This window comes from Chiloscyllium plagiosum, unplaced genomic scaffold (genome assembly GCF_037043375.1).
Source record: "Chiloscyllium plagiosum isolate Xiang-an unplaced genomic scaffold, Cpla_swu_hap1 HiC_scaffold_4, whole genome shotgun sequence".
In the NCBI taxonomy this organism is placed as follows: Eukaryota; Metazoa; Chordata; class Chondrichthyes; order Orectolobiformes; family Hemiscylliidae; genus Chiloscyllium; species Chiloscyllium plagiosum.
Genome location: NW_028270142.1, coordinates 109,995,269 through 110,012,709, shown reverse-complemented (window position 1 = coordinate 110,012,709; position 17,441 = coordinate 109,995,269). Strand labels below are relative to the sequence as shown.

The 17,441-nt window shown below is 43.7% G+C and overlaps 1 protein-coding gene across 5 annotated transcripts in view; it reads right to left on the bottom strand.

Moving 5' to 3' along the window:
• The window catches only part of LOC122548955 (tubulin delta chain-like), an 84,582-nt gene that overhangs the window by 2,719 nt on the left and 64,422 nt on the right, over positions 1 to 17,441 (bottom strand). For 3 of the 5 annotated variants that reach the window (XM_043687972.2, XM_087986592.1, XM_087986590.1), the window contains 3 exons: positions 16,267 to 16,362; positions 14,910 to 14,985; positions 12,587 to 12,728 (listed from right to left, as the gene is read on the bottom strand). In XM_043687972.2, the coding sequence (XP_043543907.1) occupies positions 12,587 to 12,728; positions 14,910 to 14,985; positions 16,267 to 16,362 (314 nt within the window). The remainder of the gene's footprint in view (positions 1 to 12,586; positions 12,729 to 14,909; positions 14,986 to 16,266; positions 16,363 to 17,441) is intronic. The other 2 variants (XM_087986589.1, XM_087986591.1) reach the window with 2 other exon arrangements.

The following is a 17,441-nucleotide window of genomic DNA, read 5'->3' as shown; positions in this document are numbered from 1 at the left end:
TGTGACCATATGCATGTCCAGTAGTCTCTTAAATGTCCCCAATGACCTTGCTTCCACAACTGCTGCTGGCAACGCATTCCGTGCTCTCACAACTCTCTGTGTAAAGAACCCGCCTCTGACATCCTCTCCATACTCTCCTCCAACCAGCTTAAAACTATGACCCCTCGTGTTAGTCATTTCTGCCCTGGGAAATAGTCTCTGGCTATCAACTCTATCTATGCCTCTCATTATCTTGTACACCTCAATTAGGTCCCCTCTCCTCCTCCTTTTCTCCAATGTAAAAAGTCCGAGCTCAGTCAACCTCTCTTCATAAGATAAGCCCTCCAGTCCAGGCAGCATCCTGGTAAACCTCCTCTGAACCCTCTCCAAAGCATCCACATCTTTCCTGTAATAGTGCGACCAGAACTGGACGCAGTATTCCAAGTGCAGTCTAACCAAAGTTTTATAGAGCTGCAACAAGATCTCATGACTCTTAAACTCAATCCCCCTGTTAATGAAAGCCAAAACACCATATGCTTTCTTAACAACCCTGTCCACTTGGATGGCCATTTTAAGGGATCTATGTACCTGCACACCAAGATCCCTCTGTTCCTCCACACTGCCAAGAATCCTATCCTTAATCCTGTACTCAGCTTTCAAATTCAACCTTCCAAAATGCATTACCTCGCATTTATCCAGGTTGAACTCCATCTGCCACCTCTCAGCCCATCTCTGCATCCTGTCAATGTCCAGCTGCAGCCTATAACAGCCCTCTATACTGTCAATGACACCTCCAACCTTTGTGTTGTCTGCAAACTTGCTGACCCATCCTTCAATCCCCTCATCCAAGTCATTAATAAAAATTACAAACAGTAGAGGCCCAAGGACAGAGCCCTGTGGAACACCACAGACTTCCAGGCAGAATATTTTCCTTCTACTATCACTCGCTGTCTTCTGTTGGCCAGCCAATTCTGTATCCAGACAGCTAAGTTCCCTGTATCCCATTCCTCCTGATCTTCTGAATGAGCCTACCATGGGGAACCTAATCAAATGCCTTGCTGAAGTCCACATACATCACATCCACAGCTCGACCCTCATCAACTTTACTAGTCACATCCTCAAAGAACTCGATAAGGTTTGTGAGGCATGACCTGCCCCTCACAAAGCCGTGTTGACTGCATTTAATCAAGCCATGCTCTTCCAGATGGTCATAAATCCTATCCCTCAGAATCCTTTCTAACATTTTGCAGACGACAGACGTGAGACGTACTGGTCTGTAATTGCCGGGGATTTCCCTATTTCCTTTCTTGAAGAGAGGAATTACATTTGCCTCTCTCCGGTCCTCAGGTACGACTCCAGTGGAGAGCGAGGATGCAAAGATCTTCGCAAGTGGCGAAGTAATTGCATTTCTCGTTTCCCAAAGCAGCCGAGGACAAATCTGGTCCGGGCCTGACGACTTGTCAATCTTTTCAGCACATCAGCTTCCTCTATCTCTATCCATTCCAGCATGTACACCTGCTCTTCAAAGGTTTCATTCACTACAAAGTTCGTTTCTTTCCTAAAGCAAAAAACTCAGTTAGGGCTTCCCCTACCTCCTCAGACTCCACACACAAGTTCCCTATGCTATCCCTGATTGGCCCTACTCTTTCTTTGACCATTCTCTTATTCCTCACATAAGTGTAAAATGCCTTTGTGTTCTCCCTAATCCGTTCTGCCAAGTCTTTCTCGTGCCCCCTCCTGGCTCTCCTCAGAACATTTTTGAGCTCCTTCCTCGCCTGTCTGTAATCCTCTAGAGCTGAGCTTGACCCTAGCTCTCTCCACCTTATGTGAGCTACCTTTTTCCTTTAGACGAGAAGCTCCACCGCTCTCGTCATCCAAGATTCCTTTATCTTACCACTTCTTGCCTGTCTCAGAGGGACATATTTATTCATCACTTGCAACAACTGTTCCTTAAATAGTCTCCACATGTCTATAGTGCCTTTACCATGGAACAATTGCTCCCAATCCATGCTTCCTAACTCATGTCTAATCGCATCATAGTTTCCTCTTCCCCAATTAAATATCCTCCCATTTTGCCTAATCCTCTCCTTCTCCATAGCTATGTATAATGTGAGGCAGTTGTGGTCACCATCACCAAAATGCTCTCCCACCACAAGATCTGATACCTGCCCTGGCTCATTTCCGAGCACCAAGTCTAGAATGGCCTCTCCCCTCGTCGGCCTGTCACCGTACTGAGTTAGGAAAAAGGGGAAAAGAAAAGCTATCTGACAATTTAGAAAGATTTTATGAACACCAACAAAGGTTCAACCACGAGATGGTTCAGATGAGATGATGAAGAGTTGCAGATTAGCTAGGAAGGATTTAAAGAGAGAGTTAAGAAGAACACGGAGAGGACATGAGCAGTCTTTAGCAGGTAGAATAAGGGAGAACCTTAAGCTTTCTATAGGTATGTGAGGAATAAAAGGATGACTAGGGTAGGAATAGGGCCAATCAAAGACAGAATAGGAAGTTGTGTGTGGACACTGTGGAGATTGGAGAGGTGCTAAACGAATATTTCTCATCTTTTTCACTCAGGAAAAGGAGAATATTGAACAAGAAAAGACTGAGGATTGAGGTTAGTAAGGAGGAGGTGTTATCAATTCTAGAAGGTGTGAAAGTAGATAAATCCCCTGGACCGGATGGGATTCTCTGGGAAGCTAGGGAGAAGATGGTGGAGCCTTTGGCCTTGATCTTTGAGTCGTCATTGTCCACAGGTTTAGTACCAGATTGCAAATGTGCCCTTGTTCAAGAAGGGCAGTAGAAACGACCCAAGTAATTATAGACCAGTGAGCCTTACGTCTGTTGTAGGAAAAGTTTTGGAAAGAATTATAAGAGATAGAATTTATACTCACCTAGCAAGCAACAATTTGATTGGAGATAGTCAACATGGTTTTGTCAAGGGCAGGTCGTGTCTCACAAACCTCATTGAGTTTTTTGAGAAGGTGACCAAGCATGTGGATGAGGTAGGGCAGTTAATGTGGTGTACATGGACTTCAGTAAAGCCTTTGACAAGATTCCACATGGTAGGCTTTTGGAGAAAATGCAGAGGCATGGGATTGAGGCTAATTTAGCAGTTTGGATTAGAAACTAGCTTTCTGTAAGAAGGCAGTAAGTGGTGGTTGATGGAAAATATTCAGCCTGGAGTCCAGTTACTAGTGGTGTGCCACAAGGATCTGTTTTCAGACCACTGCTGTTTGTCATTCTTATAAATGACTAGGACCGTACATAGGTGGATGAGTTAGTAAGTTTGCAGATGACACTGAAGTCAGTGGAATGGTGGACAGTTTGGAAGAATGTTGCAGGTTGCAGTGGGTTTGAATAAACAGCAGAATTGGGCTGAGAGGTGGCAAATGCAGTTCAATGTAGATAAATGTGAGGTGATTCACTTTGGGAAGAATAACAGGAAGGCAGAATACTGTGTCAATGAGAAGATTCTTAGTAGTGTGGATGTGCAGAGAGATCTTGGTGTCCATGTACATAGATCCCTGAAAGTTGCCACCCAGGTTGATAGTACTGTTAAGGTGGCATACGCTGTGTTAGGTTTTATTGGTTGAGTTTATCAGTTCTGGAGCCATGATGTCATGCTGCAACTATACAAAAAGCTAGTGCGGCCTCACTTGGAATATTGTGTACAGTTCTGGTCGCCCCATTACAGGAAAGAATTAGAAGCATTGGAAAAGGTGCAGAGGAGATTTATTAGGATGGTGCCTGGTCTGGAGGGAAGGTCTTATGAGGAAAGGCTGAGAGACTTGGGTCTGTTCTCATTGAAGAGAAGAAGGCTAAGAGGGAATATAATAGAGACAAAATGATCAGAGGATTAGATAGGGTGGATAGTGAGAATCATTTTCCTTGGAAGATGATGTTGGCTTGTACAAGGGGGCATAGCTGCAAATTGAGGGGTGATATATTAAAGAGAGATGTCAGGGGCAGGTTCCTTACTAAGGGTGTGGAATGCCCTGCCTGCCAATGTAGTTAACTCAGCCACATCAGGGGCATTTAAACAGTCCTTGGATAAGCATATGGATGATGATGGGATAGTGTAGGGGGATGGGCTTAGATTGGTTCACAGATCAGCACAACATCGAAGGCCGAAGGGACTGTTCTGCGCTGTATTGTTCTATGTTCTTTTCCCAGCAATATTCTTTATAGTCACTCAACCCCAATGTAGTATCAGTCCAATCTTAACTCTTTAATTTCTAATTAATTGACTCTTTCCGATTATGATGGCCTAGGTGTTTCCATCTAGCCTGGATTTATTTTAGTTCTCCCAACCTGACAACTTCCACATACTTTCACAACTTGAAGATTTCCACAAACTGCCCTTATGTAAGATGATTTATCTTTTTCTGAATTGCACCTACTTTGATCTTTAGTTTCGCCTAAGATCATAAAACTTAGCTTTATAAACATTCAGCAATTAACATCCCAGGCAATCAGAGTCATAGAGATGTACAGCACGGAAACAGACCCTTCAGTACGACTCGTCCAAGCCGACCAGATATCCCAACCCAATCTAGTCCCATCTGCCAGCACCCGGCCCATATCCCTCCAAACCCCTCCTATTCATATACCCATCCTGATGCCTTTTAAATGTAGCAATTTTACTAGCCTCCACCATTTCCTCTGGCAGCTCATTCCATACATGTACCACCTCTGCGTGAAAAGTTGCCCCTTAGGTCTCTTTCATATCTTTCCCCTCTCACCCTAAACCTATGCTCTCTAGTTCTGGATTCGTCTGCTCCAGGGAAAAGACGTCTATTTATCCTATCCATGCCTCTCATGACTTTATGAACCTTTATAAGGTCACCACTCAGCCTCCGACACTCCAGGGAAAACAGCCCTGGCCTATACAACCTCTCCTTTTAGCTCAAATCCTCCAACCCTGGCAACATCCTTGAAAATCTTTTCTGAACCCTTTCAAGTTTCACAACATCCTTCCAATAGGAAGGAGACCAGAATTGCACGCCATATTCCAACAGTGGCCTAAACAATGTCCTGTACAACCCGCAACATGACGTCCCAACTCCTGTACTCAATACTCCGACCAATAAAGGAAAGCATACCAAATGCCTTCATCACTATCCTATCTACCTGCGAATCCACTTTCAAGGAGCTATGAACCTGCACTCCAAGGTCTCGTTGTTCAGCAACACTCCCTAGGACCTTATGTTAAGTGCATAAGAGCTGCTAAGATTTGTTTTCCCAAAATGCAGCTTCTCACATTTATCGGAATTAAACTCCATCTGCCTCTTCTCAGCCCATTAGCCCATCTGATCAAGATCCTGTTGTAATCTGAGGTAACCTTCTTCACTGTCCACTACACCTCCAATTTTGGTGTCATCTGCAACTTACTAACTGTACCTCTTACGCTCACATCCAAATTATTTATATAAATAATGAAAAGTAGTGGACCTAGTACCGATCCTTGTGGCACTCCAGTGGTCACAGGCCTCCAGTCTGGAAAACAATCCTCCACCACCACCTCTGTCTTCTACCTTTGAGCCAGTTCTGTATCCAAATGATTAGAGATCAGATTAGATTCCCAAAAGTGTGGAAATAGGCCCTTTGGCCCAAAAAATCCACACCGACCCTCCGAAGAGTAACCCACCCAGACCCATTTCGCTCTGACTATTGCACCTCACACTATGGGCAATTTAGCATGGCCAATTCACCTAACCTGCACACCTTTGGACTGTGGGAGGAAACCGGAGCACCCGGAGAAAACACACAGACGTGGGGAGATTGTGCAAACTCCACACAGTCCCCCGAGGCTGGAATCAAACCTGGGACCCTGTGAGGCAGAAGTGCTAACCACTGAGCCACCGTGCCGTCCCCTAAGACTAGTTCTCCCTGTATTCCATGAGATCAAATCTTGCTAACCAGTCTCCTATAGGGAACCTTCTTGAACTCCTTACTGAAGTCCATATAGATCATGTCTGCCGCTCTGCCCTCATCAATCCTCTTTGTTACTTCTTCAAAAATCTCAATCTAGTTTGTGAGATATGATTTCTCATGCACAAAGCCATGTTGACTATCCCTAATCCGTCCTTGCCTTTCCAAATACATGTACATCCTGTCCCTCAGGATTCCCTCTAACAACTTGCCCACCACCCATGTCAGGCTCACTGGTCTATAGTTCCCAGATTTGTCCCTATGACCTTTCTTAAACAGTGGCATCACGTTAGCCAACCACCAGTCTTCCAGCATCTCAGCTGTGACTTTCGATGATACAAATATCTCAGCAAAAGGCCCAACAATCACTTCCCTAGCTTCCCACAGACCTGCTCAATTCTTGAGAATTTATCTACTTTTATGTGTTTCAAGACATCCAGCACTTCTTCCTCTATAATATGGACATTTTTCAAGATGTCATCATCTATTTCCCTACATTCGTTATCTTCTATGTCCTTTTCCACAGTAAATACTGATGCAAACACTTGTTTAGTATATCCCCCATCTCCTGCGGCTCCACACAAAGGCCGCCTTGCTGATCTTTGAGGGGCCTTATTCTCTCCCTCGTTAGCCTTTTGTCCTTAACGTATTTGTAAAAGCCCTTTGGATTCTCCTTAATTCTATCTGTCAAAGCTATCTCATGTCCCCGTTTTGCCCTCCTGATTTCCCTCTTAAGAATACTCCTACTGCCTTTATACTCTTGCAATGATTCACTCGATCTATCCTGTCTATACCTGACATATGCTTCCTTCTTAACCAAACCCTCAATTTCTTAATCATCCAGCATTCCCTATACCTACCAGCCTTTCCTTTCACCCTAACATACTTTCTCTGGACTCTTGTTATCTCATTTCTGAAGGCTTCCCATTTTCCAGCCATCCCTTTACCTGCGAACATCTGCCCCCAATCAGCTTTTGAAAGTTCTTGCCTAATACCGTCACAATTGGCATGTCTACAACTTCGAACTTCAACTTTTAGATCTGTTCTATCCTTTTCCATCACTATTTTAAAACTAACAGAATTATGGTCGCTGGCCCCCTAGTGCTCCCCCAGTGACACCTCAATCACCTGCTCTGCCTTATTTCCCAAGAGTAGTTCAAGTTTTGCACCTTCTCTAGTAGGTACATCCACATAGAGTCATACAGATGTACAGCATGGAAACAGACCCTTCGGTCCAACCCGTCCATGCCGACCAGATATCCCAACCCAATCTAGTCCCACCTGCCAGCACACAGCCCATATCCCTCCAACCCTTCCTATTCATATATCCATCCAAATGCCTCTTAAATGTTGCAATTGTACCAGCCTCCACCACATCCTCCACATGCTGAATCAGAAACTTTTCTTGTACATACTTAACAAATTTCTTTCCATCCAAACCTTTAACACTATGGCAGTCCCAAACTATGTTTGGAAAGTTACATCCCCTACAAAAATTACCCTATTATTCTTACAGATAGCTGGATCTCCTTACATGTTTGTTTCTCAATTTCCCTCTGACTATTAGGGGGTCTATAATACAATCCTAATAAGGTGGTCATCCCTTTCTTATCTCTCAGTTCCACCCAAATAACTTCCCTGGATGTATTTCTGGGAATATCCTCCCTCAGTACAGCTGTAATGCTATCCTTTATCAAAAACTCCACTGCCCCTTCTCTCTTGCCTCCCTTTCTGTCCTTAATGTAGTATATGTATCCTGGAACATTAAGCTGCCAGTCCTGCCCATCCCTGAGCCATGTTTCTGTAATTGCAATGATATCCCAGTCCCATGGTCCTAACCATATCCTGAATTCATCTGCCTTCCCTGTTAGGTCCCTTGCATTGAAATAAATACAATTTAATTTATCAGCCCAACCTTGTTCTTTGCTTTGTCTCTGTCTGCCCCGACTGTTTGACTTGCTTCTGTTCTCAACTGTACCCATCTCAGATTGATCTCTTTCTTCACCATCTCCCTGTTCCCATCCCCCCACCTTAATAGTTTAAATCCTCCTGAGTAGCTCTAGCAAATTTCCCTGCCAGTATATTAGTCCCCTTCCAATTTAGGTGCAATCCGTCCTTCTTGTACAGGTCACTTCTACCCCAAAAGAGTTTCCAATGATCCAAAAATGTGAATTCATTAATTGAGTCAAAGTTATAGAGTTATAGTCATTAGAGATGTACAGCACGGAAACAGACCCTTCGGTCCAACTCATCTATGCTGACCAGATATCCTATATAAATCTAGTCCCATTTGCTAGCAAATGGCCCATTCCCTCGAAACCCTTCCTAATCATGTACCCATCCAGACGCCTTTTAAATGTAATGCTACCAGCCTCCACCACTTCCTCTGGCAGATCATTTCCATACTCGTACCATCCTCTGCGTGAAAACGTTGCCCCTTAGGTCTCTTTTAAATTTTTCCCTTCTCACCCTAAACAAATGCCCTCTAGTTCTGGATTCCCCCATCCCAGGGAAAGACCTTGTCTATTTTCCATATCCATGCCCCTCATAACTATATAAACCTCTATAACGTCACCCCTCAGCCTCCAATGCTCCAGAGAAAACAGCCCCAGCCTATTCAGCCTCTCCCTGTAGCTCCAATTCTCCAACCCTGGCGACATCCTTGTAACTCTTTTCTGAACCCTTTCAAGTTTCACAACATCCTTCCGATAGGAGGGAATCCAGAATTGCACACAATATTCCAAAAGTGACCTAACCAATGTCCTGTACAGCTGCAACATGACCTCCCAACTACTATACTCACTCCTAGTTCCATCTATTCAACAACATGAGCCAGGACCCTCCCATTAATTGGATAAGCCCTGCCCTTGTTTGTTTTACCAAAACGCAATATCTCACATTTAACCAAATTAAATTCCATCTTGCCGCTCCTCTGCCCTATGAATGGTGGCAGGTTTGTACAGTTCTATCAAAAGAGCCTTGCTGAGTAACTGCAGTGCATTTTATAGGTGTATAGACTGCTTCCACGTGCATCAGCAAAGAAGGGAGTTGGAATCAAGTGGGCTTTTTTTCCTGGACAGTGTCAAGTTTCTCGAGTATTGTTGGGACTGCACCCATTCAGGCAAATGAAGAGTGTCCCATCACAATTCTGACTTGTGTCTTGTGTCCAGCCATTAGGGAGACAGTTATTCACCGCAGTGTTCTGGAGGAAAGGTAATTGTTTAAACTGTTTAAGATTGTTGGATCTCAAACAGCACCCTGACAAACCCAATCATTTCCTGGAACTGAAGTGACTGGTCTCTAACAATCACAACCATTTTTCTTTGTGCCAGTTATGACTTCAAATCACAAGAGTGTTACCCTGACCCTCAGACTCCAGCTTTGCTCGGATTCCTCGAAGTCATACTCAGTTCAATGCCGCCTTAATGTTCAAGACAGTCACTCTCACATCCCTCTGGAGATCAGTTTCATTGCCCATGTTTGAACCAAGGCTGTTAACGAGGTCAGAATTCAAGTGCCTGTTGTGAAAGTCAAACTGATTATCAGTAAGCAGATTATTCCTTTGCAAGGGCCACATGAGAAAAACCCCTTCCATCACTTTGTTCATGGTCAAGAGTCAACTTACAGGGCAGTAATTGGCCAGCTTTCCTGCTTTGTGTTTACATGACAAACTGGGTAGTTTTCCACGTTGTTGTGTAGATGCCAGTGCTGTACTGTAACAGCTTGACTAGGGGCGCAGCAATTTCTGGAGAACGAGTCATAGAATTATACAGAATCAAAACAGACCTTTTGATCCAACTCGACTGTGCTGACCACATATCCTATACTGATCTAGTCCCATTTACCAGCATTTAATCGATATTCCTCTGAACCCTTCCTATTCAAGTATCCTTCCAGATGCCTTTTAGTTGTAATTGTACCAACTTCCACCACTTCCTCTGGCAGCTCATTCCATATACGCACCAACCACTACGTGAAGAATTTGTTCCTCAGGTCCCCTTTAAATCTTCTCCCTCTCACTTAAACCTTTACTCTCTAGCTTTGGATTCCCTGACCCTAGTAAAAGACGTTAGCTATTCACTCTATCCATGCCCCTGATGATTTTATGAACCTCTATAAAGGTCTTCACTCATCCTCCAGCACTCCAAGGAAAAAGGCCACAGCCTATTCAGCCTCTCCCTACAGCTCAAACCCTCCAACCTTGTAAATCTTTTCTGAACCCTTTCAAGTTTCACAACATTCTTTCCATAGCAGGGAGGTCGGAATTAAACACATTATTCTGAAAGTGGCCTCACCAATGTCCTGTACAGCCACAACATGACATCCCAATTCTATACTCAATGTACTGACAAATAAAGACAAGTGTGCCAAATACCTTCTTCATCATCCTGTCTACCTGTGACTCCACTTCCAAGGGACTATGCACCTGCACCCCAGGTCTCTTTGTTCAGCAACATTCCCTGGAGACCTACCATTAATTGTACTGTACTGTACTGCCCTGATTTGCCTTACCAAAATGCAACACCTTCAGTACCATTATCAGAAAGTTATCAGAGCCTATCACCTTTGCAGTATCAATTGTCTTCAGCAGTATCGTGGAGTGAATTAACTGTTTGACTGCTGGGGCTGTCAGCAGGAAGTTGAGATGGATCACCCAACTGGCACTTCTGGTAGAAAATTATTGCAGTCTTCAGCCTTGTCTTTTGCATTGATGTGCTGGGCTCCCTTGTTATTGATGGAGATAGCTGAGGAGCCTCAATGTCCAGTTGGTTGCTTTTACCCACCTTTATTCATGACTGGACAGGGCAGAGCTTAGAATCCGATTCATTGATTGTGGGATTGTTTAGGCCTGTCGCATGCTGCTTTATTGGCGGTTATGCAAATACTCCTGTGTTGTAGATTAAACAGATTGACACCTCAGTTTTAGGTATCTCTGTTGTTGTTCCTGCCATGTGCTCCTGCAATCTGCATTGAACAAAGATTGATTTCCCAGCTTCCTGGTAATGGCAGAGCCTGGAATAACCCAGGCCATGACGTTACCACAGTGTAGTTGAAAATAATTCTGCTGCTGACGATAGCCTACTGTGCCTCAGTTTTAAGTTCCTAGATCTGTTAACATCTGTCCTGTTTAGCATAGCAGTACTGTCACGATAGAGGATATCCTCAATATGAAGGTGGGTTTCATCTCACAATGGTGGGGATGAGGTCAGGTAAATTTTTCCTTCTTGTTGGTTCCCTCATCACCTGCTGCACAGATAGTCTAGCAGCTTTGTCCCTTTAGGACTCAGCTGGCTCAGTCAGTAGTAGCGGTGGCATTCTTGGTGATGGACATTGAGATCCTCACACTCAAACTACATTCTGTGCCCTTGCCACCCTCAATGCTTCCTCCAATTGGGTTTCAACATAAGGATTACTACCTTGGAAATATATTTTCATTCCTTCATCATCGCTGCGTCAAAATATTGCAAATCTCTATCTAACAGCATAGCACATGTAACAACATGAGATGGACACTAGCAGGTCAAGAATGTTAATCAACACCACCTTCTCAAAGATACTTAAAGATAAGCAAGGAATGCTGTCCATGCCAGTAATGACCACATTCCATGAAAACAGCAAAGGACTTGTATTTATATTGCGTCCTTCTCAAAATAAAAGGCCCCCCAAAGCAGCCCCTGAAGTACTACCATTGGAATGTAGCTACATTCTTGTGATGTGGGAAATGGGACAGAGTATGTGCACACAGCAAACTCTCAGACAGTAATGTGTTAGAAAGGACAGTGTCAGTTTGGGTGTTGCTGTTGCAAGGTTCATATCCTGTAAGATCACACAGACAACAGCTAATGGGAGGAGGAGATCTGGCAAAGAAAATGAAATCTTCAGAACAAGTCTTTGTTGACTGTTCCAAAACCTGCTATACAACTATTTCTGACAGAATCACTGATATAGTAACATAGAAATAAACAATACAAAGCAATTCAGCTCATGGCATTCGAAATCAAGGTGAAAATAATCATCACTTCATTGGAAATGAGGTCAATATTATACAAACTAATGTGACTCTTCTGGTCTGTTTCCCTTTCTGTTTCCCATTTACTGCATTTTATTAAAAGGGTTTCCTTAAAATTGTCAGGATTGAAATTTAGAGATGGACTTTTACAGAGTTTGTTGATCCTGACACACACTGATTCCCATTTACTTTGAGTGTTGGGGTCTTTGAACATCTGCACACCTGTCTGGATTGTTAGTTACCATTCTCATTGTCATGCACAGAGCAGCAGATTGTGGTTCTTGGCCCAGATGGTACATCATACTGGAGAGAAACTGGTCTATGGTAGTATTCTCTGAAATATGCCTCAAAATTCAGGCCCAAATTTCCTGGCAAGCTAAAGCAACAAATGAAAAATACATTGGCCTGAATTTCCTGGAAAGTGAAATTGCCTTGGAAGCATTTTTCACTTGAGTGTCAGTTAGCTCAGTTGGCTGGATGACTGGTTTGTGATGCAGCGTAACATCAACAGTGTGGGTACAATTCCTGTACTGGCTGAGGTTACCATGAAGGACTCTCCTTCTCAACCTCTCCCCTTGCCTGAGGCACGGTGACCCTCAGGTTAAACTATTAATGAGAGAGCAGCCCTATGGTCTGGTCGGACTATGATGACTTTACCTTACTGACCTGTCCAAGAGTCCAAGGGATGAGAGTTCCATGAAACACATCCATATCCTTGTTTCATTTTCATCATGACGGGTTGTAGTGAGCAATTAAATGTCTCAGCTCTGTTTCCACGTGCCACAGCTAGAACTGCTGTGCTCTGATACTGATTAAAGGAATTAAGAACGTGTTAACAATAATTTTGCAAGAACAGCCATTCTTTCACGAATTCCCTGTTTTCTTCTCCTCGAGTGGATCTCCAGCAGGGTGCCCCACCCTGTCTCTCCAAACACTTCAAGGTACAGAAATGGCCCAAAGCATCCACATAGTCACTCAGAAATTATTTGCTAGCATTAGTCAACCCCGTTAGAGAGTGTTTTCTTTTAAATTTCCTTTCTGCATGTGGGTAACATTAGCAATTTTATTCCACCTCTCTGGGTTGGCCTGGTGATGGGTCTCATCAGCAATTCTAATAACTTGCTCAGCCATGTCTGGAGACACTAAGGGTCAAGTACAGGAAAGAATAGGTCGCCCTCATTGCAAGGTATTACAACTGGTCAGTATTCTCTTAAGGTTAACATACAGTCTCAGCTGGCAGTTAGTAAGGCAAATGCAATGTTAGCATTCACTTTAAGAGGCCCAGAATACAAAAGCAGGGATGAACTACTGAGGCTGCATAAGGCTCTGGTCAGATCGCATTTGGAATACTGTGAAACAGTTTTGGGCTCCGTATCTAAGGAAAGATATGTTGGCATATGAGATTGAAACTTACAGAGTACTCAGAGGCCTTGATAGAGTGGATGTGGAGCTGAAAATGTGTTGCTGGAAAAGTGCAGCAGGTCAGGCAGCATCCAAGGAACAGGAGAATCGACGTTTCGGGCATAAGTCCTTCCTGAGGAAGGGCTTATGCCCGAAACATCGATTCTCCTGTTCCTTGGATGCTGCCTGACCTGCTGCGCTTTTCCAGCAACACATTTTCAGCTCTGATCTCCAGCATCTGCAGTCCTCACTTTCTCCTAGAGTGGATGTGGAGACAATGTTTCCACTAGCAGGAAAGACTAGGACCCAAGGGCACAGCCTCAGAGTGAAGGGTGGATCCTTTAGAACTGAAATGAGGTGGAATTTCTTCAGGCCTAGGGTGGTAAACCTCTGGAACTCATCGCTGCAGAAGGCTGTGGAGGCCAATTCATTGACTATATTTAAGACAGAGAGAGATAGATTCTTGATTAGTGAAGAGATCGAGAGTTATGGGAAGAAGACAGGAAAATGGGGTTGAGAAACATCAACCATGATTCAGTAGTGAGGCAGACTCGATGGGCCAAATGGCCTAATTCTGCTCCTATATCTTATGGTCTGCTTTGATATAATACCATTGACAACCTGTGGGCATCTCAGAGCATTTTATAGTTGATGAAGGACTATATCTTAAAGCATTGTCACTGTTGTAGTTCAGGCGGTACAGTGGCACAGTGGTTAGCGCTGCTGCCTCACAGCGCCAGAGACCTGGGTTCAATTCCCACCTCGGGCAACTGTCTGTGTGGAATTTGCACATTCTCCCTGTGTCTGCGTGTGTTTCCTCTGGGTGCTCCGGTTTCCTTTCACAGTCCAAAGATGTGCAGGTTAGGTGATTTGGATATGCTAAATTGCCCATAGTGTTAGGTATAGGGAATGGGTCTGGGTGGGTTGCTCTTCGGCGGGTCGGTGTGGACTTGTTGGGCCAAAGGGCCTGTTTCCACACTGTAAGTAATCTAAAAAAAAAAGGTAAAATTGATGTTGCTTGAAGGACAAATATAGATCTGGGATCTGTTATTTCACCTGAGGAGACTCGTAAGATCTTGTCTCACCCAAAATGATGTATCACCAATAGTGTAATACTTCCTCAGTACTGCAGAGTCAGTCTAGATTCTGTGTTGAATCATTGGAATGTGTTTTGAACTCACCACCTCCAAGTTGAGAATGCTCCCTCTGAGACATGGCTGATGCACCCACACCTTATTTCATATTGCCATCTTCACTGACACAATTTTCTAAAATCTTCAACTTCACACCATCACACAATAGGAATGAAGGGTTGGAAGGAGGTCATTGATTACTCCCTTCTCAAGGTGAATTTATATTGACAACAAATCTGGCCACATCCTGAGAACATTTTTAAGCTCACTGGCTCTAGAAATGACAGTTGGAAATTAGGAACAGGGACACTCCTAATTGATCCCAAAAATGCAACAAAATGTGATAACACAATGCTTCTGTCAGTCTCACTGGTCCATGAAGTTGTGTAGTAATTCCCGAAAGATGAGAGTAAATTTCTTCACCTCAATGATCTCGCTTATCTGCAAAAGGATACAACATCCCCAGTGGGTGAATGACGTGGAAGAGTACGCACAATGGAGGACAGCATACTATCCCAGGATGCAGTTCCCCTAAGGACAACAAAGAGAGTGACAATAATTGGACCAGCAGTATGTGGTTAATCTAGACTGCCATGGGGCCAATTCTAAGGGGATTAAATATTTGAAAGGAGGAGGAGGAAAGACTATTTAGCTAATTGATCCCTGTTCAATATCAAAACTACCCCATTTTATCAAATTTACTTTGGAGAAACGGGACCTCAATTTAATGTCTCATTTAAAAAGTAACAGCTTTGTTGGGGCAACACTTTCTCCACATCGATAATCGATTTAGTTATGGCTTGAACTATAACCTATTACCTCAGAAACGAGTGCTGCCATTGAGATAAAGTTGATACATTGGGACCTGTTTGACCTGAAGACTCTTACACTCAGTTTTCATGTTATTCTGACAGCTGGCTAATGAGATTATAAATCAGAACATGAGCATTTAACAGCCTTGCTATTTAGGATATGAACTGCTTATTGAGTGTTATTCCACACTCCCAGTTATGCAGGTCAGCTATGCAAAGTTACAAAGTTGTATCTTTATCAAGCAAACACCAGCTACTCAATGGAGTGACCATGGACACCATGGTAATATTTGCACTTCTGAAACAGAAAACTGGTTTGGGGCTGACGCCAGAAAACACACAAGTGGAGGACTGGCTTCAAGTAATGGCTTCTCATGCAGGAGCTACAACTGTGTTCAACTGATTCAGGTATTACCTTCCCCTATCAGATCATAAAGGGCAGCTGGGGTTCTTCAATGTTGCTTACACCTCGGCAAAGCGATGGTACTCAACAACGTCTCAGCTATGATGCCTAAGATATGACTCAAGAATTTCATGCGGGTTACCTAAGGAAGCTTTATAAGACTATGAAAGGTAAGCTGTTTCAGCTGACCATCCTTATGTCCACTTTCCTGCCCTTTCCTCATAATGCTTATTTCCTCCACTCTGGATATAATCCAATCTGTACATGCCTGCGAGTATTTGCCGAGACAGTGTCGAGGGAACTTTATTCCATGTCTAACCCATGCTAGGCATGCCATCAGAGTGCTGTATCCAGCTGATGAACTCAAAATTCTCAGCAGTTCCGAGTCTGACACACTGATTCGAAACATTCTACAGCTAATTCAAATTTTCACTGAGGTATCCTTAACCCATCAATTAGCCATATTGATGATTGGAAGGAGAAAGTGAGGACTGCAGATGCTGGAGACCAGAGCTGAAAAATGGGTTGCTGGAAAAGCGTAGCAGGTCAGGCAGCATCCTGATGATTGGGCCCATGAGAACCAGGTCAGCCTCCTACCTCCGGTTCACCTGGCTTGTATATAGGAACTTGGTAGTTGGCACAGGACAGACAGTTCTCAACAGCTCCCAAGGCTCCAGACCAATACTGACAGCACTTCGAAATAAAAAAAACACACAAACTAGTTAGACAATGAAACAAATCAACTCATGATGCTTGTGATACGTCTGCAAAAGAAAGCCCAAAATCATGGTTGAACATTATGCATTGCAGAGCCAGGTTCAAAAAGGTCCATGTGCAGAATTACCACTGGGATGACTAGGTGGGTTCAGGTCAGAGACCCTTAGGTCCATTATAGGTTTCATTGTGTCTAGATTAAAGCTACTGAGTCCAATTCCTACTCCAACTCTCCTGCTGAGGTGAGAAATTAAGAAATCAAAATTTAGAGTCTTGCATATGGTTATCCAGTGACCCTGATATTCAACTGGTATCACGGGAGACTGTCTTCAAATGGGTTGAAAGGTCATTTTCAGCAAAAGCCTTTTAACAAGTCCTACTGAGAAACTGTGTGTAAGGAGAATAAAGGACTTGAACAGTCCGTTAGTTAGTCAAAATTCATTGCTTGCCCGTGAGTATGAACTGGTCATTTAGGAGGGATACCAGAGAGCTTCCAGAGTAACCAAACTAAACCCAGTAAGAGTCTTCACTTATATTAGCAGAGCAAGAGAAAAATAGCATAGAAACATAGAAAATGCATGGTGGCTCAGTGGTTAGCACTGCTGCCTCACAGCGCCAGGGACCTGGGTTCAATTCCAGCCTTGGGCGACTGTCTGTGTGGAATTTGCACATTCGCCGTGTGTTTCCTCCCACAATCCAAAGATATGCAGGTTAGGTGAATTGGCCATGCTAAATTACCCATCGTGTTCAGGGATGTGTTGGTTAGGCGCATTAGTCAGGGGCAAACGTAGGGGAGTAGGTTTGGGTGGTTTACTCTTCAGAGGGTCAGTGTGGACTTATTGAGCCGAAGGGCCTGTTCCTACACTGTCTGGATTCTATGATCTATTCTATATTTAATAAAAGGCGAAGGAGTACACTGTCTGGCCCTTCGAGCCAATTCTGTCATTCAACATGTTAATGGCTGATCATCCAACTCATAATCCTGTTTCCACTTTCTCCGCTTGGACTTTGATCCCTTTTGCCCTGAGGACTATATCGAGATTTAACTCCTGCTTGGA